The sequence below is a fragment of the Globicephala melas genome, chromosome 1, assembly GCF_963455315.2.
Source record: "Globicephala melas chromosome 1, mGloMel1.2, whole genome shotgun sequence".
In the NCBI taxonomy this organism is placed as follows: Eukaryota; Metazoa; Chordata; class Mammalia; order Artiodactyla; family Delphinidae; genus Globicephala; species Globicephala melas.
This window is the reverse complement of record NC_083314.1, coordinates 108,965,527-108,983,357: the sequence shown is the minus strand read 5'-3', so window position 1 is coordinate 108,983,357 and position 17,831 is coordinate 108,965,527. Positions and strand designations below refer to the sequence as shown.

The 17,831-nt window shown below is 39.0% G+C and overlaps 1 protein-coding gene across 1 annotated transcript in view; it reads left to right on the top strand.

Moving 5' to 3' along the window:
- Positions 1-17,518, top strand: part of LOC115859570 (DBIRD complex subunit ZNF326) — a 117,763-nt gene extending 100,245 nt beyond the window's left edge. The window contains exons 8-9 of the mRNA XM_060294326.2: positions 12,681-12,880; positions 17,326-17,518. Coding sequence (XP_060150309.1) covers positions 12,681-12,880; positions 17,326-17,518 — 393 coding nt within the window. The remainder of the gene's footprint in view (positions 1-12,680; positions 12,881-17,325) is intronic.
- Positions 17,519-17,831: the final 313 nt, after the last annotated feature.

Genomic DNA, 17,831 nt, shown 5'->3' with positions numbered 1-17,831 from the left:
GAGCCTGTCTTTCTTAGGGTGAAGACCAGGATGTTTCCTTTGTATCTGGACCTTAAGCTTACTTTTACTAGTGGACCTATTACACATTTGTTTACATAGTTTTCTCTCTCACTTATCTGGGAACTCATTGAGAAGTAAGGCTTACTAATCTTTGAGTCTTCAGATGGTGAGGTAAAGTGGAATTGCATCGTAGGTGTCATACCTATGCAGATGCATCTCACTATACATACCTGGGGTGGTGAGGGAGAGAAAGGAGACAGGGAGAGAAGGAGGGAGAGAGTAAAAAGAGACCAGGGGAGAGAGAGACAGAGACAGGAGACAGAGAGAGAGAGAGAGGGAGAGAGGGAAAGAGAGAGACTGAGAAAGAGAAGGAGGCAGATTTCACCAGGGAAAGTAGGTGATACCACTCACCATTGCATTTAATTAATCTATGGTCCTGAATAAGCAGTATTTGGGAGCCTCACATCTTCTAACTTTCATTCTCCCGCACAGTCCCAGTGTCCCTGTGCTTCTTGTAGAGTGAGCATATTGCTGTGCTGAGTGTGATTCTCGTGTTTAAAGGTATATATTTTTCCTGCAATATGGCTGCTAAACTCAGCCAACTACTTCATCTCTGCTCAACTGAAATAGTTGCAATCTGTTCCAGTGCTGGAAGAAAAAATTTTTCTGTTGGAATTACTGAAAGGTGGGGTGTCAGTCTCCAAAGTAAACCCTTCCTGAGAGATTTTCAAGGGTAATTTTGATTATGCCATGTGTCTCACCTCTGCCTTCAAATATGGACTGTCAAGTCTCCCTCACACCTTGGCAATATCTTGGGCATATCCCATAGCTTTTCCACTCACCTTTGGATTTAGAGTTCTCTCATTTTTAAGACATGAAGATGGCCAGTCCATTTCAAACCACAGCTTCATTCTCCCATCCATTTTCAAAGTTCTCTGTTTATGTACTTCCCAAAAAGCTTCAGCCCCACTCAGTAATCTGTAGATCCAGCAGGGGAAGATGCGTGGTATTTTGTTCTTGCACTATTGCTCTGCCTTATTCAACTACTTTTCTCACCACTATTTTTTAAATTAAAAAAAATTTTTTTACATCTTTATTGGAGTATAATTGCTTTACAATGGTGTGTTAGTTTCTGCTTTATAACAAACTGAATCAGCTATACATATACGTATGTTCCCATATCTCTTCCCTCTTGCGTCTTCCTCCCTATTCCACCCTCCCTATCCCACCCCTCTAGGTGGTCACAAAGCACCAAGCTGATCTCCCTGTGTTATGCGGCTGCTTCCCACTAGCTATCTATTTTATGTTTGGTAGTGTGTATATGTCCATGCCTCTCTCTCGTCCTGTCACAGCTTACCCTTCCCCCTCCCCATATCCTCAAGTCCATTCTCTAGTAGGTCTGTGTCTTTATTCCTGTCTTACCCCTAGGTTCTTCGTGACATTTTTTTCCTTAGATTCCATATATATGTGGTAGCATACGGTATTTGTCTTTCTCTTTCTGACTTACTTCACTCTGTATGACAGACTCTAGGCCCATCCACCTCACTACAAATAACTCAATTTCGTTTCTTTTTATGGCTGAGTAATATCCCATTGTATACATGTGCCACATCTTCTTTATCCATTTATCTGATGATGGACACTTAGGTTGTTTCCATCTCCTGTCTATTGTAAATAGAGCTGAAATGAACATTTTGGCACATGACTCTTTTTTTTTTTTTTAACATCTTTATTGGGGTATAATTGCTTTACAATGGTGTGATAGTTTCTGCTTTATAACAAAGTGAATTTGTTATACATATACATATGTTCCCATATCGCTTCCCTCTTGCGTCTCCCTCCCTCACACCCTCCCTATCCCACCCCCCCAGGCAGTCATATAGCACCGAGCCGATATCCCTGTGCCATGTGGCTGCTTCCCACTAGCTATCTACCTTACGTTTGTTAGTGTATATATGTCCATGCCTCTCTCTCGCCCTGTCACAGCTCACCCTTCCCCCTCCCCATATCCTCAAGTCCGTTCTCCAGTAGGTCTGTGTCTTTATTCCTGTCTTACCCCTAGGTTCTTCATGACATTTTTTTTTCTTAAATTCCATATATATGTGTTAGCATACGGTATTTGTCTTTCTCTTTCTGACTTACTTCACTCTGTATGACAGACTCTAGGTCTATCCACCTCATTACAAATAGCTCAATTTCGTTTCTTTTTATGGCTGAGTAATATTCCATTGTATATATGTGCCACATCTTCTTTATCCATTCATCCGATGACGGGCACTTAGGTTGTTTCCATCTCTGAGCTACTGTAAATTGAGCTGCAATGAACATTTTGGTACATGACTCTTTTTGAATTATGGTTTTCTCAGGGTATATGCCCAGCAGTGAGATTGCTGGGTCATATGGTAGTTCTATTTGTAGTTTTTTAAGGAACCTCCATACTGTTCTCCATAGTGGCTGTACCAATTCACATTCCTATCAGCAGTGCAAGAGTGTTCCCTTTTCTCCACACCCTCTCCAGCATTTATTGTTTGTAGATTTTTTGATGATGGTCATTCTGACTGGTGTGAGATGATATCTCATTGTAGTTTTGATTTGCATTTCTCTAATGATTAATGATGTTGAGCATTCTTTCATGTGTTTGTTGGCAGTCTGTATATCTTCTTTGGAGAAATGTCTGTTTAGGTCTTCTGCCCATTTTTTGATTGGGTTGTTTGTTTTTTTTGTTATTGAGCTGCATGAGCTGCTTGTAAATTTTGGAAATTAATCCTTTGGCAGTTGCTTCATTTGCAAATATTTTCTCCCATTCTGATGGTTGTCTTTTTGTCTTGTTTATGGTTTCCTTTGCTGTGCAAAAGCTTTGAAGTTTCATTAGGTCCCATTTGTTTATTTTTGTTTTTATTTCCAATTCTCTAGGAGGTGGGTCAAGAAGGATCTTGCTGTGATTTATGTCATAGAGTGTTCTGCCTATGTTTTCCTCTAAGAGTTTGGTAGTTTCTGGCCTTACATTTAGGTCTTTAATCCATTTTGAGCTTATTTTTGTGTATGGTGTTAGGGAGTGTTCTAATCTCATACTTTTACATGTAGCTGTCCAGTTTTCCCAACACCACTTATTGAAGAGGCTGTCCTTTCTTCACTGTACATTCTTGCCTCCTTTATCAAAGATAAGGTGACCGTATGTGCATGGGTTTATCTATGGGCTTTCTATCCTGTTCCATTGATCTATATTTCTGTTTTTTTGCCATTACCATGCTGTCTTGATTACTGTAGCTTTGTAGTATAATCTGAAGTCAGGGAGCCTGATTCCTCAAGTTCCGTTTTTCGTTCTCAAGATTGCTTTGGCTATTCGGGGTCTTTTGTGTTTCCATACAAATTGTGAAATTTTTTGGTTCTTGCTCTGTGAAAAATGCCAGTGGTAGTTTGATAGGGATTGCACTGAATCTGTAGATTGCTTTGGGTAGTAGAATCATTTTCACAATGTTGATTCTTCCAATCCAAGAACATGGTATATCTCTCCATCTATTTGTATCATCTTTAATTTCTTTCAAAAGTATCTTATAATTTTCTGCATACAGGTCTTTTGTCTCCTTAGGTAGGTTTATTCCTAGATATTTTATTCTTTTTGTTGCAATGGTAAATGGGAGTGTTTTCTTGATTTTACTTTCAGATTTTTCATCATTAGTGTATAGGAATGCAAGAGATTTCTGTACATTAATTTTGTATCCTGCTACTTTACCCAATTCATTGATTAGCTCTAGTAGTTTTCTGGTAGCATCTTTAGGATTCTCCATGTATAGTATCATGTAATCTGCAAACAGTGATAGCTTTACCTCTTCTTTTCCGATTTGGATTCCTTTTATTTCTTTTTCTTCTCCTCTGATTGCTGTGACTAAAACTTCCAAAACTGTTGAATGAGAGTGGTGAGAGTGGGCAACCTTGTCTTGTTCCTGATCTTAGTGGAAATGCTTTCAGTTTTTCACCAATGAGGACAATGTTGGCTGTGGGTTTGTCATATATGGCCTTTATTATGTTGAGGAAAGGTCCCTCTATGCCTACTTTCTGCATGGTTTTTTTCATAAATGAGTGTTGAATTTTGTCGAAAGATTTCCCTGCATCTATTGAGATGACCATATGGTTTTTCTCCTTCAATTTTTCAATATGGTGTATCACATTGATTGATTTGCGTATATTGAATCCTTGCATTCCTGGAATAAACCCCACTTGATCATTGTGTATGATCCTCTTAATGTGCTGTTGGATTCTGTTTGCTAGTATTTTGTTGAGGATTTTTGTATCTATGTTCATCAGTGATATTGGCCTGTAGTTTTCTTTCTTTGTGACATCTTTGTCTGGTTTTGGTATCAGGGTGATGGTGGCCTCGTAGAATGAGTTTGGGAGTGTTCCTCCCTCTGCTATATTTTTGCATCTATGTTCATCAGTGATATTGACCTGTAGTTTTCTTTCTTTGTGACATCTTTGTCTGGTTTTGGTATCAAGGTGATGGTGGCCTCGTAGAATGAGTTTGGGAGTGTTCCTCCCTCTGCTATATTTTGGAAGAGTTTGAGAAGGATAGGTGTTAGCTCTTCTCTAAATGTTTGATAGAATTCGCCTGTGAAGCCATCTGGTCCTGGGCTTTTGTTTGTTGGAAGATTTTTAATCACAGTTTCAATTTCAGTTCTTGTAATTGGTCTGTTCATATTTTTTGTTTCTTCCTGATTCAGTCTTGGCAGGTTGTGCATTTCTAAGAATTTGGCCATTTCTTCCAGGTTGTCCATTTTATGGCATAGAGTTACTTGTAGTAATCTCTCATGATCTTTTGTATTTCTGCAGTGTCAGTTGTTACTTCTCCTTTTTCATTTCTAATTCTATTGATTTGAGTCTTCTCCCTTTTTTACTTGATGAGTCTGGCTAAGGGTTTATCAATTTTGTTTATCTTCTCAAAGAACCAGCTTTTAGTTTTATTGTTTTTTAGTTTTATTGTTTTTATTGTCTTTGCTATTGTTTCCTTCATTTCTTTTTCATTTATTTCTGATCTGATCTTTATGATTTCTTTCCTTCTGCTAACTTTGGGGGGTTTTGTTCTTCTTTCTCTAATTGCTTTAGGTGCAAGGTTAGGTTGTTTATTCGAGATGTTTCCTATTTCTTAAGATAGGATTATGTTGTTATAAACTTCCTTGTTAGAACTGCTTTTGTTGCATCCCATAGGTTTTGGGTCATCATGTATCATTGTCATTTGTTTCTAGGTATTTTTTGATTTCCTCTTTGATTTCTTCAGTGATCACTTCGTTATTAAGTAGTGTATTGTTTACCCTCCATGTGTTTGTATTTTTTACAGATCTTTTCCTATAATTGATATCTAGTCTCATAGTGTTGTGGTCGGAAAAGATACTTGATACAATTTCAATTTTCTTAAATTTACCAAGGCTTGATTTGTGACCCAAGATATGATCTATCCTGGAGAATGTTCCATGAGCACTTGAGAAAAATGTGTATTCTGTTGTTTTTGGATGGAATGTCCTATAAATATCAATTAAGTGTATCTTGTTTAATGTATCTTTTAAAGCTCGTGTTTCCTTATTTATTTTAATTTTGGATGATCTGTCGATTGGTGAAAGTGGGGTGTTAAAGTCCCCTACTATGAATGTGTTACTGTCGATTTCCCCTTTTATGGCTGTTAGTATTTGCCTTATGTATTGAGGTGCTCTTATGTTGGGTGCATAAATATTTACAATTATTATATCTTCTTCTTGGATCGATCCCTTGATCATTATGTAGTCTCACCCCTTTATGCTCCTAGCTCCTCCTGTGCTAGGGCAAGAAGGGTGAGATGAGAGTTAAAAGGGCAATGCTGTACTTGATGAGTGGGGATGAAATCTGGCTGTGATACCTTCCATGTGGCAGAAAAGTTGGCTTTTCTTAAAGTTGGCTTTTCTTAAAGTTGGCTCTCTCATTCCAGGAAATTTTGTGGGTTTTTTAGAAATCCCTTTGGGGATCTTTGGCACTGCACTGACCCTCAGTGTTGGAGATCTGTTCTCTAGCTGAGCTCTTACAACTGTTCCCTCAGATCCTGCTTAGGATGGTAGACTGCCAACCCCATTCTGCTGGTGTTGTCTTGCCCTGACAGGTAGCTTCCTTCAGTGGAGACCTTTCAAGATTGTAGCTAGTGAGATGAACTCTTAGTTTAATGAAGACTTGACATCCTTGCCGCACCAAATTCTGGAAGGATAAACCACTCGTACCGTAGACACTGTGGTCTACACAAGTTTTTATCTTCATCCCAGGGACATTGTCAGCATCTCCCAAGAACTTCCCAGGCTCAGCTCTGGTCCAGGGTCACTGGACAGATGCAGCTCAGCATCTCTTTTGGAGGCTATCGTGTCAGTTGTCCCTTCAGGAAGACTACCCATCTCTAATGAGAGACTTCCTTGAAGCTCCTTTCTCACTTGGCTTAGGAGGGGTCACCTATGAGGAGAGTTGGGGAAATGCCACAGTACTGCTAACTCGACTGACAGCTTTTTACTTCAATGACTCTCTCAATCTTCATCTCTAATGTCTTGAGTTCTCTTATAAACCCGAATTTGGGTTACAGCACTAGTTTTTCTATCTTATAGCAAGTCTTTCAAGGATTTATAAGTTTTTTAATCAAATGTATGCATATTTGTTATTTTCTGCTTTGGGCTTCAGTTTAAATTTCAAGATAATTGGAAAGTCCCTTTCAGTAGTTTGATAGAGTAATGTGAGATTTTTTTGCCTTGCATACTAATTTTAAGAGCCAAATTCCCACTTACATAGTTTCAACATATACATAAGTGCTCAATACATATTTTTGAATTGAACTATACCCATTTCCACGCCTGTGGTCAAACCAAGAAAAATCATGTGTCCTCTAGAGAATCCTCCTTCACTGGTCTAAGATCAGCTCTTAAAGGGGGAACAACTCCTTCTGCTAGTTTTCAGAAAGAGGCCTGCAAGCATAACACTGATCCTAAGGTCTGTCAAAGATAGCACAAAAAGGGAAAAGTATCCGTAATCTCTACCAGTAAATTAAAAGCCCTCTCCTAAATAAAATATGGCAAATGGAATCCAGCACAATAGCAAAAGGATATGATTAAATCGATTCAATTCAGGAATGCAAGGATAATTATTAGGAAATACGTTAATACAATCTGTCATATAAATAGATCAAAAGAGGAAAACACTTCAATAGATAGTGAAAAGGCATTTGAAAAATTAAATATCTTTGCTCGAATTGAACTTTTTATGGTAGAAATAGATGAATTCTCCCTTAACATGATAAAAATACATTTTAGTTCAAAATCTAGCATCATTCTTCATAATACAATGCTAGAAGCATTCTTATTGAAGTCAGGAACAGGACAACTTTCCAGCAATCATCATTATTGCTTAATATTATTTTTAAAGTATTAGCCAATGCAATTAGAAAAGAAAAAGAATTACTGTATAAGTATTAGAATGGATTTTAAAGATCATTATTTTCACTTGTTACAAATTATAAATCTGGGAAATTCAAGATAATAAACTGGAGGAAAATCTTTAGAGAGAGTAAGAGAATCCAGTAGGTAGCTGGATATGTAATTAAAACACAAAAATCAATAGCTAACACAGAAACAATTAGAATTAGTAAATATCATGGGATGAAACATCCCATTTACCAAAGCTATGGATATGATTAATTACTTAGAAATAAATTCAGCAAAAAAGGTGCAGGAAATATATGAAAAAACTGTTTCCTCAAGTGAAAACATAATAGTTTTTATAAATGATAATAATTATTATCTTTTAACTTTCTGCCTCTGAGGTACAAAATCACAATTCAACGAAACAAACTTTTCCAGGGGACATAAAAGAAGACTAATGATTGGAAAAATGCATTTTGTTATTGCATAGGGAGACTGGATGTTGTAAACATGACAATTATCCCTAAATTAATCTAAATATTCAAATAATTCAATAAAAACACCAAATGTTTTTGTGATCTGGACAAAATGATACTACAATTCATTTGGAAAAATAAACCTGGCAAAATTCTAGGGATTAAAAAGGAAGGACAAGCCTTATGAGATGATAAACTTTATTACAAATCTATAACACTTAAAGCAAAATAGGTACTCCAGAAATAGAGTTAAACCAATATGGAAGTTGATTATTGATAAAAGAGTTATTTCAGATCAGTGCTGAAAAAATATTTAGCAAAAGGTTTGGTTGGAGACAAATAAGTGGTCATTTGGAAAAAATAATTTTAACCAAGTTTCTACTTCATATTTTATATCAAAAAAAGATTAAATAAAGACTTAAATATAAAAATCACACTGTAGGGCTTCCCTGGTGGCTCAGTTGTTGAGAGTCCACCTGCCGATGCAGGGGACACGGGTTCGTGCCCCGGTCTGGGAAGATCTCACATGCCGCGGAGCGGCTGGGCCCGTGAGCCATGGCTGCTGAGCCTGCACGTCTGGAGCCTGTGCTCCACAACGGAAGAGGCCACAGCAGTGAGAGGCCTGCGTACCACAAAGAAAAAAAATATCACACTGTAAATGCTCTAGAGAACTCATAGTTGAATTTGTTTTTAATCATTTTGAATGAGGAAGAGCATACTATGAAACAAAACCCCAGAAAACATAAAAAAATTGATAAATTTGAAAACATAGATATTTAATATTTTTATACAGAAAAACAGACATAAAAACAATAAACAACAAAACACAAACTGGAAAAGTATTTGTTTATAAAGAGTGCTTTTGAAATATTAAGAAAAAGGCTAAGAGGACGTTAGTAAGTTGTATGTGAAGATGCAAAGAAACATAATTGAGGAACCTCACTCATAATAAAAGGAGCAAAAAGTAAGACAGTGATATACTATTTTAACCTATTAGTTTGCCAAAGATTAAAAAGTGTGATCATTTCCATTGTTGGCATATATATAGGAATAAAGAGAGCACTCATGCACTGTTGGTAGAAGTGTAAATTGGTGAAATGTTTAGAGATTGCTTTGGCATGATTTGTCAAATTTTAAAATGTGTATATTCTTTAAATGAGAAATTCCACTTCTAGGAAATGTGTGTATATATATATATATATATATATATATATATATATATGAGTTGAAACAAATACCTAAATGCTTAATGATTTATGATATGTTCATATTAGTATCCATTAAAAAGTTTGAGACAAATACAGAGATATTGATATGCAAGGATATTTAAGATATTTTATTTTGTGAAAAAAAGCAAACTGAAGGAAATTATGTCAAGGATGACCTTACTTGTGAGCACAAAAATGTATATCCAGCTAATGTGGGTGGGTATGTGTTTATATTATGTAGGTTTTACCTATAGAGAAAAAAGAAGCTGTAAAAAAATAGTCATCCCTGAGAATAAGACTGAATGGCTGGAAGGAAGAAGGCCTTTAAAAAAATACTTGTGCTCTTCTATACTGTTTAGATATGTTGTTGTTGTTTTATTGATACATGAGCCATATTAACTTTCATAACTTAAAAACAAGTTAGAAAAGTTTCAGAAGTTAGTAAAAGGCCAGAGTCCATAACAGAGGGTATTAGTGCCCTGCCCACACCCCTCTCCCTTTCCATTTCAGTGCACACTGCCTGACCTCAAGATTCCAGCATCTGTACTTTTTCCTGAGGATTCTCTCTGGCCCCTGAAATCCTCTACTTACCCATACAGTAGATGGAAATGTCAAGGAATGAATGCCCCTCAGGAGCAGCCTCAACCAATGACTGACAGGGGAGTTGGTGTATAAATACTCTAGTTCCAACAGTGTCTCAGAGTCTCCCCAGTGGGACTAGGTTCCTGTTATCTAAATGGTTACTGACTTGATAATGCACCTTTTATTCACTGCCTTTGCTTCCCTGACTTATTCCCTTACCAATGTTTTCTTTACCTTCCAAACAAACTACTAGCACTCACATCCTTGTCTTTTGATCAGCTGCTGGAAGAACCAGGACTAGGACAGAGCCTCTCTGCGGTTTCAGGGCAAAGAGAGATGCGCTCAACCGATGAGCTCAATGGTTGAGCACAAATATCTAGGACAATTTCATGCAGATATTTCCCAAGTGTGAGCATCTATAAACTACTGAGGGTGTTTGGCTTTGTGGAAATCAAGGCATCCTTTATACCTTAGATGAGGAGCTCCTCGAAGTGCTAGGCTGGTGGACTGCAAGAGTGGGCTTCTCCTGAGTCTTCTGGGAAGCTGAGGGAAGCCAAGCGGCTGAAGATCAGCCTTGAAGTATTCAGAGAGCTCACCTGGATGGTTTTTTGGCCTCTCCCATTTCCCTGAGCAAACATGTTTACTTCTTCTGTATGGTTGGAAGTGTGAGTGTGTGTGGTGGGGCAGTTGCAGAATCTAGGACCTTTTACACAGGTTGTGGTGGAGATGTTTGTCCCAGGTCCTCAGTTTCCCAATCACAATTCCATTTACCCACACTTGTGTTCCACCAGGATTTACAGAACTGTCAGCTTATAATTGGACTGAAGGGCTGAGTTCAGTTAGGGAAACAGAATTTTATTTGCTTCTTGTATTTCAACAGTTGAGCATTTTACAGCTGGGTTGGTGAAAAGGTTTTTATGCTATTGGTGTCATGAAACATTTTATAGGGAAAGATAATTGAGTTTTTATTTTTACTAGAAAATAATGCTATCAGCTTGGCTTTGGGGACCAAAACAAGGAAGAGCTCAATTAATGACCAGAATTCAGGGAGGCCCAGTAATTATGAAAACTGCCTAAAGACCAAGGCAGGAAAACAGCAAGACGAGAGAAAGCAGAAACTAATTTTGATTCTTCTGTAAAATTCTGACGGGAACAATGAAACAGTCAAGGACATTATAAATCCATTCATTTATTTCAAAATTTGCAAAACAAATCCCTTCTTACACATAGTATTTGTACAACATGAAATTATTATTCAATAAGTTGACATTTTAAACCTATTACTGCCTAAACCCATCTATTACTGAGCTATTCAGAGCACTAAGTTAACATTTACCAGAACATTCATCCTCACATCATGGGGAGATCAAGCTGAAATCCTTTATTTCATATTCAGATCTTGCCAGGTCAGGATTGAAATCGGCTACCTTTCTGATACTTTACTGAAAAGCTACTGCGAAATCCACAAAAGAATTATTATCAGGTTACTGCAGTTATTCAGCTAGATGTTGACTTTGATATGTCAAATCTCTGATCTTTAATAGAAAATTGATGGTCGTGCCCTGAGGGTCAGTCATATGCATGACCAGGATAGGCCAAGGTTTGCATTAAATTATAGCCAGTCTTGTGGTCTCATTCCCGGGCAGCTTAAGTCTAACAAAGCAAATGGATCCCTTGCTAGTGGGGTCTCTTCATTGTCTTGTGTTGGCATATGGATTTAATTCTGTAATGGGGGACTGCTGGGCACAATCGGCCGTATTGATTTTCTGGAGAGAGTTTTTTCTTAGAGTACCCGGAAGTGCAATAAAAGAAAAGCAACTGGTGCAATTTTTCTTTTTCTCCACCTTGGATGGTTGTGCTAGCAGCTGATTGATTCTGCCACTAGAAATCATATGAAGATATTAAATTATATCATCAATCAATTTGTTTTTAGAGGACTGGCTTTCTCTGTGTTGCAGGCTAGAGAAAAGGAAACAGTAATTCCCTTATGTCTCAATTGTGGGGCACATTATTTGGCCATAATGCTCCCTAGATTTGAGCTCTGCTAAAATGAACTCTTGACGTAATGGTAATGGCTACCATGCTCCCATGTCCAGTATGGGAGATGGGAAGGTGAGGGGAAATTGGAGAGGAAGATCATGATACAAGGTTTGTGGTTCTCACAGAGATTCCAGTGTCATCAGAGTTGTTCAGCCCTTCTGGCATGAATCATAGACTATGGAGCTAGAACGGATCACCATGCCTGCCCCAGCCCCCAACCCACTGATGCAGATGAAGACACTGAGACCCAGAGAGATGGAGGGATTTGTACAGAGGGTCAGAGAGAATGAGTGCCCTACCTCCAGTCTAGCAGATTACTAAGCAATATTTTGAAAGAGAAATAAAAGAAATGGCAGTAAAGATCATTTTCTTGATACTATCATTCTACACTTCAGTTTTCTCATCTGTAATGACCTTCCTCATAGGGTTGTTGTGAGGAATACACAAGAGGGCCTGGTGCTGTTGGGTGGCTTCTCCTGGGACACAGCTTACTGGGGATGGGCCCCTGGCTCAGGTGGGCTCTGGCCACCATAGGATGGAATTGGGTTCTGAGTCTCATCTCCTTTCTGCCTCCTCAGAAGCAGTGATTATGTCGTACTGAATTGAAGTATGTGGAGGAAAGGGTATAGCACTGTACATGTTGTTTTGACTGGTTTATCACTTTCCAGGTTCAAAAAGGCAAGACCCATTTTAGTTTCCCGGTGTTTGGTTGATCAAACCCACTTGCAGTTCCATTGCTGGCATCTAAGTGAAGAGGGGCTTTCCTCTATAGAGAACACTTATATGAGGTGGGAACAGAGCACATTGTCAGACCAGGGGAGGCCAGCATGTCACAGCACATTTTATTCATGCCACAACAGAGACGAGTGTGGAAACAACCCCTCAATAGCGTACGTCATCATAAAGTCCTCCACTTAAATTATGTTGATGACTATATATTTCTAAAATCCCCTTCTAAGGTCACCATGTATGAAAATGTTTTGGAGAGCAATACTAATGATAGCAATCGTATTAATAACGGGAGTTACATTTTTGGGAACGTTCTAATGTATGCCAAACATTGTGCTAGATATTTACGTGGATTTTATCACTCCAAAGAGGGAGCTCTTTTTAATATTCCTATTCTGCAGATGGGGAAAATAAAGCTTAGGAGAGTGAAGTAAGTTTCCCAGAGTCCTGAGGTAAGTAGCCAAGCTGCCTTCAATTCCAGATGTGTCTGATTCTGATTCTGAAGCATCGGCTCTCAGCAACTATGCCTTGGCCTTGCTGTTTGTTGGCACAGGATGTAAGAGGGAAAAAGCACAACTTTTTGCTTTCTGTATGCAGCAATTTTCTGAAAGTTTAAATGGAGGCACAGAAAATAAATTGAAATCTATCCTGTCATTTCTTAGTGTCTTACATTCATTCAACACACATTTGTTAAGACTTTGGTGCACGCAGAAAGCTATGCCAGGGGCTAGGGAGACGAAGATGGCGAAATCTTGGTTCTTGTCTAATTAGTACAATCAAAGTGCAGGCTTGGTTAACATAGCATGATAGGGCTGTGAACAGGGTGAAAAAAAAAGCTAGTATTTTGCCAAAGAAGAGAATGTGAAGAAACGGGCTTGGGTTTTGAAGGGGACACTTTTTTTCCCCTTTCCTTTCCTGGTCCTTATGTTTTTAAGACAAATATTCAGGTTTTACCTCTGGGGAAAGAAAACACTGTGAGGGTCTTAAAAAATGTACTTTAAGGAGGTTCTTCTTCCAGGTTTGCAGGGGTGAGCACTGGAAGTGACATTCATCTGACTCAAAATAAATACTCATTAAATAATTTTAAAACAAGCCATGGGCAGGCTCTTTTAAATCCAGGGTCAACTGAAGCCACCCAAATTTGCAGCTGGCATTATCCCCTCCCCATCAAAACATGTGTGTGTTTTAATGAAAGAGGAACACTAAATGTTTTCCCTGCATTTTAAGGCATCGAACTCTCATAGAGCAAGTTCTGCCTCACAGCCAGAGAGCTGGCCCCTTTTTCACCCTGCCCCTTTCATCTCCCTTTGTTCCCTGTCTATGCTGAGGCTGAGATTTCCCCACCTCTCTCTGTCTTACTGTGGCTCTGAAAGATGATTGCCTTCTGGTGAAGCCCTTTCCCCTTCTTCTGTACCCAAGCTCCGTGTTCAATGAACATCAAAAAGCCTTATCATACCCTGATGGTTTAAATCTTTAAACAGAGCGTAACAGCCGGAGTACATCCAGACCGCTCACATCCTAGAGCCTTGTCACTATGTGTTCCTGCAACAATTACCAGGAGAGGGAGGCTGCGGAGTGAATCAAGTAGCGAGTGTTATCTCCCCGGACTCCATGCTGATGCTCTGATCAGGACTTCAGCAAAATTCTGTTTGAAATGAGAATAGACTAATTTTCATCCGACGCTTCTCAGAGGAATCCCATGTGGTCCAACACGCCAAGGGTCATCATTAGAAAACCGCCTTCAAAAGAGCTGAGGCTTCTTGTGGCAAAGCTCTCTCCCTTTGTTAAATTTATAAACATTTATGTAAAAATGTATACATTAATTGTTCAGGCTCTTCCCAGCCTGGAAAGCTATGCCCAGGAATGTACTTGGGGGAAATAAACTCATAAAAATACCCCAAGTCAGGATGAAAATGGCCTTGTTTTGACTGAAAATTCAGAAGAATTCAGTGATCAAAGGCGATTCTTACTCCCAGCTGTTCAAAGGGACTTATATTAAAAAAAAAATCAGATGTGACCAAGAATAGAAAAGAACTCATTAAGAGCTTAATGAGACGGTGACAGGTGAAATCATCAGTTGCTTAAACACTGTACAGATTTTTTTTTTCCTTCTGTAGGCGCCACTCATTTGTTTTCCTGGATTCAATTTAGATTTCCTATACATTGTTATAAAATGCAGAAAAGTTCATCAAAGGGAGAATATTTTTCAGTCTCGTGTCACTGGGCATCTAGGTAATTAAGACATCCTCTTCCCCACTTGCCCCTCACCTCCATGGAAGGTTCTTGCAAGCATATCCAGGGAAACAAATAACTGACTTGCTCTCCTCTCCCCACCTCACAGGTTTCCTTGGGAGAGAGCACCCATGAGTGAACAAGTACACCAGGAAAGGCACGATCTGGGGAAGTTTAACAGTAATCCTCATAACTCAAAAGCGAAGGTAAGTTGTTGTCCTTAGAGACATAAAAATAAGGGACCCTAGAGAGAGGGAGGGCTGTGCACCTTTTTATAGCTTTTATTCTGCTGCTCTGGTGTTCAGAAAATACTAAAACCAAGCAAAAGAAATTTCTTTTTTTTCTTCTACTTCTCCTAAGCAGCTTAAATCCCCTTTGACTTTCCCCAGGCAAGACTGGAATCTCTTGTACGTTTCCAGGCTCTGACCTTCCCGACTTTGGTCTCCCAACACTAGGAGCCAGTTTTTTTATTCTTTAAATGCTAGAGGAGTCATGAAAAATTCAGACACTGGGTTTCCCTGAGACCAATCTGGTGGCTTTTTCTTTGTGCTAACTGCTGCTTTCTATGCATCATTCAAAAGGTACATACCAAGTTGTCAGCCCCTGAACTGCTACTTGGTGTTAGACATGAATATTTGTAGCTTAGCAAGGGACTAAATTGAAAAAAATTAATATTTGACAAGCCCAAAGAAAGGCATAATAAGTCCAGAAGTATCCATTTGAAAGGTTTTTTATTTGTAAAAAGTCAAAACTTTTTGTCCAACTGGGGTGATTCTGAGCCACAAAAGGTTTGCTTTGAAAAGGCACTGATTACTAGATATCGTCCAGAAACATCGATTATGATTACGGCATCGCAAATACAGCAGCCAAGTTTTTTTTTTTTTTTATGTGGATGCAGGGGGAATATTCATTTTATGCCTGTGCCACTAATCTTATATGACCAGGAAGCCAAGAGGGATGATATAAGACTGATGCTAGTTGCACATCAACTATACCTACAATGGCAAAATTGCCTTTTCCCACATTTCTTAATTAGAATGAGAATCAGCTTAGAACTAATAGAATCTCTTATTAGTCACAAAAAGAATGGCTGCCGCTCCAGTTCAAGTGGCATATCTGCATAACTTATAGCCTTAAGAGCTTATAGTCCCTGGTACTCTTGGCTGACTGCCTTTAACTCTCTCATATTAATGAGTTGTTCTAAATTTAGTCTGCTGTGACAAACTAATATTAATACAGTATTTTATGGCCCAGAGCATTGTTAATACATAGGAATGAAACCCAGAGTCAAAGGGAGGGGGCAAGGGAGTGAGATTACTTTGTGTGATTGTCAAGATATAAGATAGTCCAAGTATGTAGATATTAAGACTTAAATATAATATACTGCTTATGGATTTACATTATGTGAAACATTTTCTATTATTTTAAATCCTCGTGGTATTAGTTTCCTATTTTCAGGGGTTTATAACTTGGCCATACAAATTGACTCTGGGCTGAAACTTGGAAGGCAGGGTCTTAACCTGGGGGCATCTAATTAATTTATTTATTTTATTTAACCAAATTACAAGTCGGTTTGGCCATTTTTAACCCAGGCAAGTGGCAAGGGGGGAGCACCGGTTTGGGATACAATTTTGTGTACAGAACTCCAGTTTGTTTCACAGAGTGAACACCAAGAAAAGAAAACTATAAACGACGCAGGGGTGAATCATATAAGAAAAACAAAGCTACAAATGCAGTTAATAAAGATGACGAGGGGATTTCTTTCCTTAAATGCAGATTGTACCTTTTAAGTGTACATCTTGAGTAGCAGCCTACAGACAGGTATTGGTTTGGGTTGGCACCCACGGGTAGAAAGCAGATTTGTAGAATTTGCGGAGGGATTAGATGTGGTTGTGTGTGTGTGTATGTGTCATTTATGTTTGTCTTTTGTAACTAAGTAATAGAAACATTCAGTGTGGGCTCCACCTGGTTCTCTAGCAAGATGCAATGCTTGCTTTTTAATGAATCCATAACTTCAGAAGAAGAAAAGCAAGTGTCACAGTTATTATCATAGGCAGCTCCAGGCTGCCAGGTGTATCAGTCAGGGAAATCGTGAGGTACATGTAAGTGAGGAACAGTGGCGTGGGAGCCCGTGGCAAAGACTGGTTGTGAAACTCGTTTTTAAAGTCCTAAGGGATAGAAACCAGCCTAAATGTGCTGGGTGGCATCATTCTCACTAAAAGCACTAAAAGCTTACTGCAGTGCCAGCTCAGTGGGTGACTCTCAAGATGTGTGGGTGTCCATTTGGCAGGCGTTTTTAGAAAGGCTTTTATGTCTCTAAAAAGAAAGGTTGTTGGGGGAAATTGTCATTGTATTTCTAGGACATTACAGTGTATAATTTCTAGAAAAATGTCCCAATGGAAATTGGAACTTTTCCTTTTTGCCTTTTATATATATTCAGTTCTATGACACTGAGGTCAGTTGATAAAATTCTTCTCTTTCCTCTGCTCACTCTGTCAGGTCAATGCTGATTAACTCACAGAGAGGACATTCCCTTTCTGTACCGAGCTTCTCAAGGAGATGCTGGGAAGGGTTTTCTGCCTGGAACTTCACAAAGAAAGAGAAATTTCTTCATAAGGGAAATGGGAACTGACTGGTCTTCAGAGCAGAAGAAAAACTCAAGTGCCCTGATCCAGCAAGAGACCGTCAAACGTCGGCCAGGAGACCCTTTGCAGCAGGTGGACCAGGAGACAGGGCTCATAATTTTGGGATCCCCAGTCTGGACGATGACATGTTACTGGGCAGCAATGCATCTGAAGAAATTGAAAATAACAACGAGAATAACAAGGCAAAATAATATAGACATTTCAAAAACAATTGATTCCTCCGTATAAAAAGGTAGTCAAGGGCTTCCCTGGTGGCGCAGTAGTTGAGAGTCCGCCTGCCGATGCAGGGGACGCGGGTTCGTGCCCTGGTCCGGGAGGATCCCACATGCCGCGGAGAGGCTGGGCCCGTGAGCCATGGCCGCTGGGCCTGCACGTCCGGAGCCTGTGCTCCACAACGGGAGAGGCCACAGCAGTGAGAGGCCCGCGTACCGCAAAAAAAAAAAAAAAAAAAAAGTAGTCAAATATAATACCAGATAACAGAAATATCCACTTGAGGTTTCCAGT